The sequence below is a fragment of the Lampetra fluviatilis genome, chromosome 52 (assembly GCF_964198595.1).
Source record: "Lampetra fluviatilis chromosome 52, kcLamFluv1.1, whole genome shotgun sequence".
NCBI lineage: Eukaryota > Metazoa > Chordata > Hyperoartia > Petromyzontiformes > Petromyzontidae > Lampetra > Lampetra fluviatilis.
In genome coordinates this window covers 3,721,743-3,738,170 of record NC_136326.1, presented here as the reverse complement: position 1 = coordinate 3,738,170, position 16,428 = coordinate 3,721,743, and the positions used below count along the sequence as shown (strand labels likewise).

Here is a 16,428-nt window from a genome sequence, read left to right as displayed (position 1 = left end):
TTTGAAGGAACCAAGGGGAGCCTTGCGCGTCGCGTCAAACGTCGCTCCCGATTTGCAAAGTATCTCAACAAAAAATCTAACGGTATGGGGATTGTTTAACACGTAGGCTTTCGCGACCAACATTATTCACAATCAAGGTTTTTGTGGGTTAGATCGCGTACGTATAAATGTGTGGTTAACCAACCACCACCCAACACAGCCAAATTAGTAAGGTCTGTCACTTCTGGCAAAAATTCCAATTCTGGAAAATCGCCTGATGAAGCTGGTAGCAATCACCAGCGAAACGTCGTAATCAAATTGTAAATGTTGTGGGTTTACTCTCCAACACACCGCACTTTGCTGAAGTAGTAACCAATTGGCACGTGTCGTTTACGTGACAAACCTTACTAATTGGCCATGTCGGGTGGTAGCGGGTTTAACGACACATTTATATTTACGCGATATAACCCAAAAAAACCTTTATCATTAATAGTTTGGTGGGAAAAAAAGCAAACAAAAAAAACACCCTCTCCTCCGCGCGCCCTCTCACCACGAGCTCGGAAAACTTGGCGTTGAGCTCGTCGGCGGCGGGCAGGGGCGGCACCTCCTCGGCGGGCTGCAGCGGGAAGGCGCTGTCCTGCACGAAGCCGTACGTGATCTCGGGCGGCTCGTCGCCACGGCAGCCGCACGCGCCGCCGCGGAAGCAGCAGCAGAGCGCCCAGCAGCAGAGCGGGCGCCGGCCAGCGCCGGCCGCCGCCCTCTTGCGTGGGGCCATCGGTGGCACCGTCCGTCCGTCAGTCCGTCAGTCGGAGAGGCAGCGACGATGCCCCCTTTTGCCACTTCTCCTGCGCGCCCGGGCTCGTCTAAAGAGCAAACGGAACGAGGGAGATATACGCGCGCAGGTTTGAGGAAAACCAGCACACTGTGGCCGAGAGGTCGAGTGCTGTTCTGTAATTGAGACGGGTTCTGCGTTTCTTTACATCTCGTAAGGAGCATTTTTTTAAATATACGATCCCCAGCATCGGTTACGGGATAAAGCGGATATGCAAGCATGCTACCAGCTGTTGTCGCTTTCAGATCTGCCCCTATTAGACATCTGTGAAAAAGAGCTTCATAGCTAATTGGATTGCTCCAGTCTAAATTAAGATTCTGATATGAAAAAGCCATGAAAAGAGACCCCTTCCGATCGTGAGATGACCGATGGCAGCATTTAGAACAAAAATAATCACCGTTCAAGACATGCGGCGATTCTCACACGTACAATTCACATTGTTTACGCTTTTAAGTTGACGCAACAATTGCCACGGCGAACCCTGTGATGATACCGACTGTTAACGGGATGATCACAAGTCAACTGAGAACCGTTCGAGACATCACGCCATCGTTGGCGAGACACGGCCCTCAGGCCCAGCGCATTGCTAGCACGACGCAGACCGGGTGAGCAATTAGTGTGGTTGACTACGTACGGTGCGAAAAGAACCGGTAGCTCATTTCGACGCTGTGTTAACCGAGGTTCGTGGTTCGAGCCCGCCAACCGTCCTGATTAATACTGTGAGTCTATTGACTGTGTAAATACGTGTTGTCTACTTCACAACAATGACAAACCGCCATTCGCTAAGTGACGGTTGACCACGGCGCTTGTGGGCGGGGGGTGGGGCAACTCATCCACCGCACGCCATGCCCCGCTCAGCTGCGTGACGGGTGACGAGAATGACTACAACGACGACGACTACAACGACGACGACCACCACCACCGAAGCCCCGGTTTTACCTGAAGCCGGCGGAAGATGGCAGCGCCCGTGTGGCTACAGCGTCGCTCGATCGCAGGCGACGGGAGCCCTTCCTCTTTTCAAGACAGCGCCCGCATTGTCGATGTGGTCACAGCCGCAGTCTTCAAACGCGAGTGGGCCAAACAAATGTTGCGTTGGGTGGGGCGAGAGTAAGGGGTGGTGGGGAGTTGCACAGACAACAACACGAACAGCATTAACATTTGATATTTAATTACACACACAAGGGCCACACTCAGAATTGACAACAGATGGAGGCATCGCATCACGTACAAGTTATTCTTGTACGCAGAGTTTGATGCGTCCCACATGGGGCCATCTGCACTGTACACGAAACAAAACAACAAAAGAATCACCCGCGTAGCCATCGTACGGACCTGGTGAGGCAAGTGCCGTTAGCGAGCACCCGTCAACCGAACTGGACGACTGGCAGAATGCGCCACCGGTAAATTCCCACTGTGTCAACTTGCCGTGTTTTGGCCACCTTTTTTTGCCTTCAATTGGTTCTGAAAGGCGACTGCCACCAGCCACTCAATAACATAATTCACATCAGCCGCGCCTCCGATTATCCCGCACCTCCGATTAGCACGGTTGGGTACGTACAGTGCTAAAGAAGTTCAACATACATACATTCCCCCTCCAGAGGCCGCTCTTGAAATTAAAGGTATAAATTGTCAGCCAATCTGCTCACTACTTGGTCTTCTTATACCACGTTAGATAATTTCACCGAAAGCCTGTGCAATGTTCAATCATCTTGATTTGAGGCTTTCGTGACTGCAGGAATCCATACTCTTTGGTTCTTTCGGTAAAGTCGCGTAAGTATAAAATTAAATAAATCACGACGTTTCGGGCGCAACACAAGCATCCGTCATCAGGTGGGAAAGCTTCGTCATTAGGTGGGAAAGAACCAAAGAGTATAATGTTCAATCATCTATGTCTATCCAGCCAAACAAGAGGAGCTAACCGGACATTGTCTGACCCAGCCAAAGATATCTTCACCTGCCGGAGGAGCTCACTGATGGGGACTTTGTCCGGATCACCCGTGCATATGTGAGCTCTTGAAACGATCCCAATTCAGAAAAACCAACGATGGACCATAGGGAGGCCAACTTGCAATGCTTAAAAGCCAGCGAGGGCGTCCACACTTCACAAACACCAAGAAGATATGGCACGACTGTGGCAGAGAAGACGCAGAAGTTGGTGAGCAGCGACACAATAAATATTGGCTATATGAATGGTTACCCGTTTTTATCGTTGCATATGGCAATATGTTTCGGAGGTAAATGCAAATAAAATTAAATTATTACTTTTATTAATTTTAATTTTATTTTTTACCTACGTGACTTTACCGGAAAAACCTAAGAGTATGTAAATGCAAATGTCGAGGCCTGCTGGCCACAAGAGGGCTTCAGGAGAGAGTTGGTGTAGTTTTGCCATTCCTCCTCCATTGAATTTAGCGCAGACTACAGTGATGTGCTATGTGGCCTATAGTTTGGGTTGCATGGCCACGAACGCACCACTTGTGTCTTCACTATTTATGAAGGAGATGTGTGCAAAGCGGCCTGGTGAAGTTCTGATGCGGTTGACGGTTACATCATTGGCGAGTGCATGAGCGGATGAGTGGGTGAGTGAGTTGATGGTTCTACCACCGGTGTCTTCAAGGAACGTCATAGCCAGGAGGTGTTACGATTGGGTCTGAAATTAGGCGTTTATTCCGAACGTCCGCATTGTTACACATTTTGAGTTGGTGGCCGCTGGCTCTGACACAAGCCAGCGAATCCTGCCGCGTCCCTTCGTGTCAATTAATTCTCGTCTTCTCGTGGCGACGGAGTGACTAAGAATCACGCTCTCGTTTTAATGTATTCACAAGTTGATTGCATTAGCATTTCAGTGTTTAATTATCCGTTGTTTATTTTAGTTGCCTACTGGCGCGTGGTCATTCATCACGGTCACAATTAACAAGGCATTGTTAAAACAACGTTATTATGGTGGGCGAATGTTTCAAGCAATGCCCTCCACCCCTTCTTGTTATGTTGCTGTTACTATGAAGAAGGGTCATTGAACTGCCTTCGGACAGCTGTTTTTGGGATTACGGGATCACTGATAAAATGGTTAAATTGTTCTCACTTGCATGCACACACCCGCTCCCAAGGGAGCACTGTGCTGGGCCGATTAGGCAAGCAGGGAGAAACTATCAAGTCAGCAAAACTGTCAGTCTCTCGCTTGCCGAATGTTCAGTGATACTCACCACAGTGGTGAGATGTTAGCTACCTCGCCTGGTATATAGAAGGTCGTGGGTTTGATCCCGACCCTGACGCCTGCAGTGTATTTGGAATTTACCCTTCCCGTGATTGCGTAGATTTTTTCTTCGGGTCCTCCGGTTTTTCCTCCCCATTAAGAAAATATTTGGCTGCTGCTATAAAATGTCCATGTGATAAGCCACTTCGTTGAGCTATCATTTGTGGCCAGGTCGCCGCTAAAAAAGAGCTTCATAGCTCAGCGAGCCTTACCTGGTAAAATAAAAATAGTTTAGTGGAGTTTAGTTGAGAAATGCCAATGCCCAAAATGTTAGCCCAGCAGTTCTAAACCCACGGGTCCCTCCCTCCCGCACCACCACGACCCCACAAATCCCCGCAGCATGGATACCGTGCAGGAAAATTTAGCAAGTGCCCGTCAAACATTTTCGATGACAAATCGCACGACTGCACAACGTGAAACGAATGCCTTACTAACACGCCACTGTCTAGAGGCGTGGACATGCGATCTCTCTGTGCACTGTGGCTTAAGGAACCATGAGGAGAGGAGGGGTCGGGAGCGGGGGAAGGCAGGGGCCGCAGGCACCAGTGGTCTTGATTGGGGGGGGCCTCAAAATGTAAAGACTGAGAACTACTGCATTAGCCCACTATATAATCTTCCGTTGCATGGCAGCGCGAATGAAGGCGGTGTGCGTGGCTTTTATTTATCCGTCTTTCAATTCCAAAGCTCCGCGTAGAGAGATGTGGAATCCCACGTCTCGTTGTTATCGCATAAAAACCTCACGCGCATTCCCTGACGAGCGCTAAATGTGGCTGACGCCTCTGAAACGCTTCGCACGGCGGAGGGGGGAGGGGCAGCGGCTGGCGGTCGCAATGGGCCCTGGGCAGAGGTCGCAACCGGGTACCCGATACCCGTACCCTACCCAATACCCGGCTACCCGTACCCGGCCGGGTATGGGTACGGATACCCGTTTGCGACCCTGGTGCGGCCGGGTACGGGTACGGGTAGACCGTGAGTCACTGGTGAGTAACTGTTTGTCACTCATTTCCCAACGTCTTGTCTCTTCTCACAATTCAAGTTCCTATAATCAACTCACCCGCGCCTGCAACATGGCTTCATCCCAGAGGTCGCAATCAGGTACCCGATACCCGTAACCTACCCGTACCCGGCCGGGTACGGGTAGGGTACGGGTAGGGTACGGGTACCCGTTTGCGACCCTGGTACGGGTAAGGAATCAAAACCCGTTTGCGACCTCTGGCCCTGGGAGGGCAGGGAGGTGTGGAACGGTTGGAAAAGTTCCTGCGGAGGGAGGATGCACTGGATCGTTGACAGATATGTATTTGCGATCTCTTCTGTAGATCACAGAAGAGATTACACAATTGGGTTTACTCCCACCACCGCGTTTGCAAGTTGTTGGTCTCTGGTCAGCTGGCAAGTCGCGCAGCAGGCCCAAATTTTCCAGCCTCTGCCTGAATTCTACGTAACAATTTGGGCGAAGCGGAAAAAGGTAGCCCTCTGCCCAACTCACGTGAGAGCTCGCCCGCCAGGCAGGAGGTCGGGGGTTCGATCCCGACCCCCAACGCCATTGCATTCGGAGTTTGCATGTTCTCCCCGTGGTGGTGTGTGGATTTTCTTCTCCGGGTCCTCCGGTTTTTCCCTCCACATTTACAAAGATGTGTTGAGATTTTTTAGATTATTTGGCTGCTCTAAATTTCCACGTAACAAGCCACTTCGTTGAGCTATCGTTTGTGGCCAGGTCGCTTCTGAAAAAAGAAGCTAATAGCTGAGTGGAGCTTCAGCTGGGAATATAAAACATAGTTTAGTGGTATTTTTCGTGTGATTTGTTGACCTTTCCTATACTTTGCACTCCTATCACGTTTTTGGGTTGTTTGTTGTTGTAACGTCCTGACCTGCCCCTACTGGACAGCTGTGAAAAAGAGCTTCATAGCTCATCGGATTCCTCCAGTATGAATTAAATATTCTGATTCTAAACTCGGATAATCGTGGAAGCCCCACAGGCGTTTGTGATCCAATCGTCGTCAGCGTTCAGCGGGACCAGGGGTTGAATCATCACCAAGGACAGACATCTTGCTCGTCTGCAGGAGCTCACCACTGATGAGTATTCAGTTGCCGTGACAACAGCGGAGGCAGGCGCACAGGGAAGGCAGGCGAGACAAAGAGAACGAGCGAACATTTCTATGCTGTCGACATCACAAAAAACCGTGGTTGACATTGAAACTTGAAATGACTTTGCGTGGCGACGGTGGGGTCGGGGATAAACGGAGACCGTGAGATGACAAAAGGGCTGAGCCTCGTGAAACACCACAGATAAAGGGTTTACGCAGTGCCCAGCACTAATGTAAACGATGCCCCGGGTGAAACAATGAATTTATCGTCCCCGGAAAGTAATAGGCTGGTAATAACCATGTCGTTGGTCGTTATTTTCTATCCGTCACGTGCATGTCTATTTATTACCCATGATATTAACGCTATAACGAAGCGTCCGTGTGCGAGTGGATAAGCAGTGTGCAGTTCTCTGTGCTCATATCCTTCACGCAAGCCCACAGATTAAATCCCTTCATGCACCTACGCCGCACGCACCTACCAACGTGCACCTACCAACGTGCACCTACCCCAGCGTGCATCTACCCAGCGTGCACCTACCCGTACATCTCCTCTAGGCCTAGATGCACGGCGCGTTTGTCCAATCCATTGCCGGGTGAAGGCCTCGCCCACGCGGATCGTGAGGATTGTTTAGCCATAACTTCACCACGCCGGTCAGTGTGCGTTGGTGAAGGCGTGGGAGTAATAAAAAGTAGGGAACAGCAGTAGATTCCGCTTTTTGTGTTTGGCTTGCCGTCTTTCTCCGGCGCCTCCGATTAGCACGGTTGGCTACATACGGTGCTAAAGAAGTTAAACATACACGCGTTCATACATGCCGCCCTCTGCTGCCCACAATGCCCGTCACCCATTCAAACGCAAAGCAGGTTCAAGCCTGCGTAGCATCCGAGTGCTGATGGGATCGGCGCATTCTGGGAGAGGCGCGTAATAATATATTACCGTTTCAAACCACTGCATGTACCTGCCCATAGGTGTACTGGACATCTGTGAAAAAGAGCTTCATAGCTCATCGGATTTCTCCGGGATAAATAAAGATTCTGATTCTGACTACGAGGTCTACACCCAACCGACTGGCTTTGGCCACACCGCCCCACTGAATGTCGTCGCATCGCCGGCATTAATCGGTGTTTGTGCCAAAAGTTTTGGCAGCAGTCCTTTCCGAAGGGGAGATGTGCGTGGACTTGAGCGATGGAGTAGTTAAATGGTTCCCCCTCTTCAACCCCCAGCCCAGCCCGTGGTTCACACATGCCCACTGTCCCAGGCGAGCTCGGTGTGAAGTGGATGAGCAAGCAGACAGAATCCGACAATTTGGCACGCGCAAAAAAAAATCCCACCCTCCGCTTTGGCAGGACGCGTCCTCGTGTTCAGTGTGCAACTTCGAGAAAAAAAACATCTCCACAATTTTTTGGCGACTCTATATTTGCAATTTGTCGGCGGACTATTTTAGATGTTATTCAGTTTACCCCCCCCCCATCTCCCTGGTCCCCCCCCCACCCTCACGTGACCTGGGTAGGGTAGCGGAGCCCAGTTTTCCACCTCCATTGGGCACCTGTGTCATGCTGAGATCGGGGCCCGCTACTCGCAGACATTTTCTGCTTCCCCCTCCGTTCCGTGATCACTGCTTTGTTACCGGGGCTCGCTTTGAGTTGTAATAAAAAAAAACGATTTAAAACAATAGCAACAAAAATCTTAAATCGATTTTGTGAGCGAGGTGCATTATTGCGGCGCAGGATTGTTAGATGTGGCAACGGCTTGGAGGTTGCCCTCCCATCCAGGGGTGGGACCGACCATGGCTGATGATGATTTTTAATTACGTGGGCAGCCGGATGGCCTTGCGGTCAATGCGCTAATCACCGAGCGCCAGCTTGCCAATCTTCGACGGAGGTCATTGGCTTCATCCCTGTGGGGATTTTGCCAAGACGGATGTCCTCCTTGTGACATATACTGAGAGTCTATTTTTATCACAGGATAAATAAATAAGTCATGAACTGCTAAATTGAAGAAAAAAAACGTTTAAAATGTCAACATACACTGGCCGAAGACCAAAGCACCCTGAGCATGCCCGATCTCGTCAAATCACAGTCATACGGATAAAGAGACCTATTAATACTCTTAGTTATTTCGGTAAAGTCACGTAGGTAAGAAATGAAATTACAATTATTTTTTATTAATTTTAATTTCATGAATCCTTGCAGTCACGAAAGTTTCAAATCTAGAAAAGATCTATTAATCAGCAGCAGCCGTCAAGGTCGACTGAATCAGAACCTGTATTAATACTGGATGAATCCGATGAACTATAAAGCTCTTTTACACAGATGTCCAGTACCCCCCCCCCTTCCCTCTACTCCCTTGTATATTATAACACTGGTCAACCAAAAAAAGAAATTTCTGGCCTGGACTTTTGCAGCTGTTTTAAGACTAATTTCAGGGTGCCAATTCCAAATCTGATCTCAGATTTGCTCTATTACATCTCATTTTTATGCTATCGGCATACCCCATTTTCATTGATTTTACACTAAATTAACTCTGTCACTTATGATTGCAAGTTGTTGCGAGTCAGTGACTGCTTTAGTGTTAAAATATGGTGCTGTATTTTTATGATAGTGTGTTTATAATATAATTTTATGTAGATATCCACATTTATTTTATATTTTTCTTCTGCAGTTTTTATTGAAAATGCAATATTTGATATCTCAAAAAAACCTGATGTGATTGACAAAAACTGATGCCAGATTTGGAATCAGCACCCCAAAATTACCTTAAACCCGTTGGAATACCTTATGCCAGAAAAAGTGTTTTGACCAGTGTAATTCTTCTTCCCACACCTTCCCCCTCCCCCACATAAGGACACACACACACACCCCGCTCACAGTCCCCACTCCCACTCGGTGGGGCAGCAACGAGCCCTCCCAATCGCCTCCCTCCTCTAAACTCAGTAGCACGGCGTTCGGGACTTCTGTCCGGGGAGTTTCTGTACCGCCAGCCCCCCCCCCGCACCGTCCAGCCCTCTCGCAAAGTCGCGGTTTGTGCCCTGTACCAGACTTCTATCGAAATATAATTTTTTTTTTTATTGTTTTAAAGAGACTATTGTAAAGCTCCTGCCTGCCACCCTGGCTGTATCGTGTCTGTTCTTGTCAACGTCTAAGAAGCATCTGACATCGTTTGACATTTTTTAATGTTTGTGCGTGTGCCATTGCGTCTTTGTTCGGCATGTACCACTCCCGACACGCTGGACACCGCTTGCAAAACGAGGCGCTCCATCTCACGGGTTCGCGCAGGCAAAACATCATTTGGCATCTGCCTCTAGCTCGTGTTCACGGCACAGGGTGATGCACTGTTATATTCTTAGGTTTTTTCGGTAAAGTCACGTAGGTAAAAAATAAAAATTAATAAAAAGTAAAATAAAAAATACAAATCACGACGTTTCGGAGGCAACACAAGCTTCCGTCTTCAGGTGGAACCATCACAGCACGATAGCTGTATCAAGTGAGAGGTTGTGTTGCCTCCGAAACGTCGTGATTTTTATTTTTATTTTAGTTTTATTCATTTAAATAAAAAAATTTACCTACGTGACTTTACCGAAAAAACCTAAGAATATGAATCCTTGCAGTCACGAAAGCTTCAACTCTAGAATTGATGCACTGTTAGCTCTTGCGTTCCGAGTGGAGATGTCTCTATCCTGTAACATGATAGCTCACATGGAATATAATTATGGAAAACGGGTCAGGGAGGGGAAACTCAGAATAAAAGTCATCGTTTGGTGAAGTAATGTCGTAAACAATTTGGTGAATTAATTAAAAAATGCAATTAAACTCAATTTGATTCAGTATTCCACATTAACGACCGCACGCTGCAGCACATTTGAATGCAGCGATGGATGCGATATGGTCATGGATAAAACTCCAACATACACACGCGCCTGTAAACCAACACCACAATGTAACCTTCCAGGTCGTAAATCAAAAGTACGTGTGATTTAACACTCCACATATATCAACGCGACAAGGTTTATCAAGCAGACTGGTGAGTTTTTGTTTTTGCACATGTATCGCAACAACGTACTCACAAGCCCCCTCTAAATTTCGATTTAAAGCTTTCGTGACTGCAGGGATTCATCTTCTTGGTTCTTTCGGTAAAGTCACGTAGAAGGGAAGTAATAAAATAATAAAAATAAAACATAATAAAATAATTCTCACGACGTTTCGGCCACAACGCAAGCAGCCGTCCTCAGGTGAAGACCAGGCTGCTTGCGTTGTGGCCGAAACGTCGTGAGAATTATTTTATTATGTTTTAATTTTATTATTTTATTCCCTTCTACGTGACTTTACCGAAAGAACCAAGAAGAAAAAAAAGCCCCCTCTAGATCTTAGTATGAACGGCGGCTCCAAGAACTGGAGGCGAGCCACGATACGAGAGCGTACGACATCGCCCACGTTGCGCAACGCTTTAAGCAATTTGGCCACTTGTATCACGTGTTCTCTTGTGTTCTCCACAGGGAATGCATTATTTGCTCCGCTGCGGGTCTCCCTCCACCGCTCTCCCATTGACATGTTTCGTTGCTTCTACATACTAGTAACATTCCCTCCCTTTGTTAATGCTCCCCCCTCCCTTTGATGCTGCTAATCCTGCATAATGCACGGGCATAATATGACTTTGAAACCCCCCCGCCCACCTCCTATGCATTTCCCATAAAAATGCTAAATTCCTCTTGATATGCAAATTATTTTGTCAAGGCGCTCTTCTTCCACCTCCAACCCAGCTTATATATACGCTCCAAGCTTGGCAGTGTCTCATTCTTCACCTGAAGACGGCTGCTTGCGTTGTGGCCGAAACGTCGTGAGAATTATTTTATTATGTTTTCTTTTTATTATTTTATTACTTCCCTTCTACGTGACTTTACCGAAAGAGCCATGAAGATGAATCCCTGCAGTCACGAAAGCCTTAAATCGAAATAAAAATTGGCCACTTTTCTCAAGTGGTCAAACAAAGCACAACGCTACTTCATAGCAAAACTGTAAATGACGTTCGATCACCTCTAAGACGGTTATATCGTGATGCCACGGGTGCATTTCAATGGGCGCGACAGTGACAAGATGTTAACTACCTCGCCTGGTATACAAGAGGTCACAGGTTCGATCCCGACCCTGACGCCTGTATATTTGAGGTTTGCATGTTCTCACTTGATACAGCAAATCTGGCTGTGACGGTCCCACCTGATGACGGAGACTTGTGTTGCCTCCGAAACGTCGTGATTTTTATTATTTCATTTTTATTAATTTTAATTTCATTTTTTTACCTAGGTGACTTTACCAAAAAAAACTAAGAGTATGAATCCTTGCAGTCACGAAAGCTTCAAATCTAGAATTGCATGTTCTCCTCGTGGTTGTGCATTTTTCTCCGGGTTCTCCGGTTTCTTCCTCCACAATTAGAACCAACATACGTTTAGAGTATTTGGCTGCTATAAATTTCCACGTGATAAGCCATTTTGTCGAGCTATCATTTGTAGCCAGGTAGTTTCTCATCAAGATAGCTCAGTTGGCCTTACCTGGTCAAATATCAATAGTTTCAGTTTAGTTTAGTCAATAGGCAGAGTGCTTTTCTATTGAACGACCGGTTAGCCCAGAGTGCATCGTTACAGGGGCTTACCCGGTCGAGAGGAGCTGCCTCACTGAGCGTTAGAGTTGGGCGGGTTAGATTGTTTCAAAATCCGAATGGTGGCGAATGTATCATAACATTTTCATACATTCGGACAAGACCACCAAACGCTCAGCGACCACTCAATACGAGCCCGACTTGACCCAGGACATACTTTTTTTAATCAGGAGATACCTCCTGGGGATGTTTCACCAATTCTCTTTTCAACATTTCGTTCACTTTGTAGGATCTTTTAGAAATAGAACAGGGTCCTTGAAGTGGCTGCAACGGGCCACATGGGTTTTTGGAGTGGGCCCTTCAAGCTGTGCCCGCGTGCGGATGTCGCGCGACGTTACAATGCATACACACAAGTAACAAATTACATCGTGTGGCCACGCACGCGCATGTTTTATTACGTGGCCCACGGAAACTAACAAGTGAAGAACCCTCTCCTAGAGAGTAACCGTCACATTGTTCCTTACACAAGTAGAGAACATGTTGTATTTCCTTCCATGCCCTCTCTCGGGCATTCCGGTAAGCGTTGGCCGAGTGGCTAACAACAGCGCAGCCGCGTAAACAGAAGCAGCGGCGCCGCCACCACTTGAGAAAACGGCACGCGGGCACCCGCAGGAGCGTCCCGTCAGGACGGGACGCTGCGGCTCGATCCTCCGAGTGGAGAATGCAAACCGCCGATGGCTTCAATTTATTTCTCTACCGCGAGCTTGCAGTTTTCGTCTTTTGGGGGGGGCGGAGCGCATTGTGCGGCGCGGGTGCATTCACCACCCCCTCCGCGCTCGCCCTAAATTACCTGCTCTTTACAATGGAGAAAGCATACGGCACCGCTGATACGTCAGCAAATCAGGTTTAATGACTCGTGCCTTTCAAAGGGACGCACTAAATAAGGCTTCCACGGCTGTGCATCATTCAACGTAACATTTTGACCGTATTCTTTTAGCATCAGACAGCCATGGTCGACCCGCTGCTGGATTAAAGCCATCTTTCATGATTCCTTTTTTAAAGCAATTATTTTAAACACAATTTAGATTTAATTTGTGTCAGAAATCGGGCTGCCCGATCGATAGCTGGGAGAACGGTCGTGGGGTTGGACCTGGATAGTACTTCGATAGATGACCATCATGGTTGTTATAGGCGACTGCGGGGCTATGTGGTGGGCAGCAGAGGGCAGTGCAGCTAAATTCAAATCAAGTCAAGTTTTTTTTTTCTAGATTTGAAGCTTTCGTGACTGCAAGGATTCATACTCTTAGATGTTTTCGATAAAGTCACGTAGGTAAAAAATGTAATTAAGTAAATGAAAAAATTGATGAAAACAAATACAATTTTGTTCTTTTCATTTATTCAATTTTATACCTACGTGACTTTACCGAAAAAACCAAAGAGTACAAGTCAAGTTTATTTGTTTAACCAGGAAACAAGTGAAGAGGCCGGGAGAGCCTCCAACGACCGAATCGTCAAGCCGATGTCGCGACGCAGCTCAAGTGGCGTCAAATCCTCATCGGCTTCGAAACAATTAAGGGAAAGGGATTACAGGCGCGCGGCTTGCCACATCGCGTAATTCGGCGTGTTCAGCCAGCAGCGACCGCCCGACAGAAGCCGATTTTTGCCGGCATGGCGGCCTCTGTCAGGCGTAATCCGCACGGCGTACAGTCGCTGCCCCGGTGGCTCATTAACGAAAAGGGAATTCAGCTGAGCCCGCGTTTGGGAATGCACAAATCTGGGAATTATGAGGTCACGCAGAGGCATTCCGCTGCTGTGGTGAAATACGCGCGATTGGTTGGCGGGCCGAACAAGCGAGGATTGGAAGGAGCTCTCCCGAATAAGCTGTGTAAACTGGGCGTTTTTACCCGCTGAGAAAGGTGTGAATTATGTACGGAGTTTCTACCGAATGCGTTATAATAAGAAAAATACACGTGAAATAGCTATCACACTCGACTTGCGACCCAGAGGTCAAATCTCCCAGCTCGGCAGTTGCAACAACGGTGCAAGATTCTTAAATCCTCCACCCCCCTCCACCCACCGCCTGTCCCCACAGCAGCTGTGTAAAATGGGTACGCCTAGAGCGATAATTCGATTGGCGCATTACATGTGGTGGGGTAAAATGTGAGCACTCCCACCCCTTCCAAAGACGCCTTGAGTTGGCCAAATATCCTACGGAGAGTCTGTCTCTCTGAATCTCTCTCGAGTAGAGAGTCCATTCCGCCACCAATTCCATTAGAGCAAACCATTTCAGGCACCGCAATGGCTAGGAGATGTTAACTACCTCGCCAGGTATACAGGAGGTCGTGGGTTCGATCCCGACCCTGACGCCTGCTGTATATTGGGAGTTTGTGTCTCTCTCCCCGTGGTCGCGTGGATTTTTCGCCGGGTCCTCCGCTTTTTCCCTCTACATTTAAAATCAACATCGCGCGTTAAGAGTATTTGGCTGCTCGAAATGTCCACACGATGATAAGCCACTTCCGTTGAGCGGTCATTTGTGATAGCCAGGTGGCTTGTGAAAATGAGCGTGCCTTACCGGGTAAAGTAAAACAAATTGTGAGAAAATATTGTTTGCAGGGATGTTCCTTTCCCATTCGCTAGCTACGCACAGCTATTAAAACACTCGTGTGTTGTTTTGGCTTGCGTCATGGCAACTCCCTCTCTACACACCCATAGCCACAGAGAGTCTGGCAAGGTTCGCAGAGGTGAGATTTGGCATCGTGTTCACCAGCTCATTAGCTTTGGCACGCTGAGCACATGGCCCAATTGCATGGGTATAATTGTTTGAATGCCAGTGGAGTAATTACCAATGCTAGTGCTCCATATATATACATATTTAGAAGATCATCTATCATTATGTGTGCATCATTGTCAAGGCCCAAATTTCTCTATTGTAGAATTACCTGCAATTAAACTGTGGGGGAGCCGTGTCATAGCCAAGTCTTTTGTCATGAGATTAGTCAATTACCCCATACACACTCGCCCAGCAGTCTTCCATTCCCGTGTGCATTGTGTTACAAGAATACCTTTGAATATACGACCAGCTGACAACGAACGTACATTCAGCAGAGTTTTGGGGGGGGGGGGGGGGGGGAAACTATTAAACTATATATTTTTTTATTGGTTCTTTCGGTAAAGTCACGTAGAAGGGAAATAATAAAATAATAAAAATAAAACATAATAAAAATACAATTCTCACGACGTTTCGGCCACAACGCAAGCAGCCGTCCTCAGGTGAAGAACAGGTCTGTCGGAAATTTAAAACTATCTTTATTTTACCTGATGAGGTCTACTGAGCTGTACGGCTCTTTTTCACAAGCGATCTGGTCACACAGCGGCTTATGATGTGGAAATGTACAGCAGCCAAATAATATAAAGGTATGTTTCTAAATTTTTGAGTGAAAAACCGTAAAACCTGGACAAAAATCCGCACAACCACAGAGAAAAGATTCAAACTCAAAATATACAGCAGGCATCAGGGTCGGGATAGAACCCACGACCTCCTGTATACCAGGCAAGGTAGTTAACATCTCGCCACCGTGGAAAGATGTTAATTACAACGCATATGTGGCATATGAAAAGTGACTACCTACGAGGGGAAGAGACGTTTTAATTTGGCAAACTTTGACATTTGCATGATGTTTTTTGATTACCTAAGAACAAGGCTCACTGAGCCTCAAAATTCCTTTTTGGGATGGCTCCTAGTCGGTAATGATGTTTAGCCAATCCCTTGTAGAAGTGTGTTTGCGCTTGAGAGTAAACAGAGACAAGCTGGTGAGAAGAACTACCAAACTTCCCTCGCATAATGCCTTGGTAAATGATGATCGCATCGTTAGAAGTGACACCTTACAGACGTAAATTTGAGCTAAAATAAAAATAGGAATTGCCAACTTTAACCAACAGAAATAATCCGTGCGGTGTCACTAATCGGGGGTTGTTTGACCGTGGGCAAGTGTGTTGCTATTCATGGGCTATGATTATTATTCTTAGGTTTATTCGGTAAAGTCACGTCGTGATTTTTATTTTTATTTTACTTTTATTAATTTTGATTTTTTACCTACGTGACTTTACCGAAAAAACCTAAGAATATGAATCCTTGCAGTCACGAAAGCTTCAAATCTAGAATTATTATTCTTCACCGGCTGATCTATGGGCCCGTGAATATTAACTTGACAACAACAACAACAAAAACTTGACATTTTGCTACATTGAAAAAAAAATCACAAACAGATTGGGGAATTGCTGACAAACCAGATCTCGTCTGTGCTAATGGACGATGAGTACGTACTGTGTCGTTCGAGAGAGGACAGACTTGTAATGCAAGTCTGGGCGAATGTTCCTGCTTTCACGACGTCCCGCGGACTGGCAGCAACAACTACATGGTCTCTTTGCATTTAATAATGAAATCCATTTCAATCGGTCTTCTGTAGTCAAACTGATTTATTGCTTGGACGAGCTGAATGAAAATGCTGTCCCCATCACTGCTTTCTGGCTCTCACAGTTTGTATCATGCTTATACAGTACTACATAAAAGAAATAATAAACAGCCCGTTGAACAATTAGCTGCTAAATTGAAAGCCTTCCCGGGGACTCTTTGATCACACTTCACTACACTTGTGAGTGCGCTTTGCAATGTATGTACGTTGAACTTATTGCG

General features: G+C 47.0%; 1 protein-coding gene across 2 annotated transcripts in view; it reads right to left on the bottom strand.

Annotated features, from left to right (window-relative positions):
• Window positions 1-16,428, bottom strand: part of LOC144949100 (disheveled-associated activator of morphogenesis 2-like) — a 123,422-nt gene that overhangs the window by 45,586 nt on the left and 61,408 nt on the right. For both annotated transcript variants that reach the window (XM_078878941.1, XM_078878942.1), the window contains exons 5-6: window positions 1,751-1,870; window positions 530-842 (exon numbers count right to left, since the gene is read on the bottom strand). In XM_078878941.1, the coding sequence (XP_078735067.1) occupies window positions 530-754 (225 nt within the window). In that variant the 5' untranslated portion in view covers window positions 755-842; window positions 1,751-1,870. The remainder of the gene's footprint in view (window positions 1-529; window positions 843-1,750; window positions 1,871-16,428) is intronic.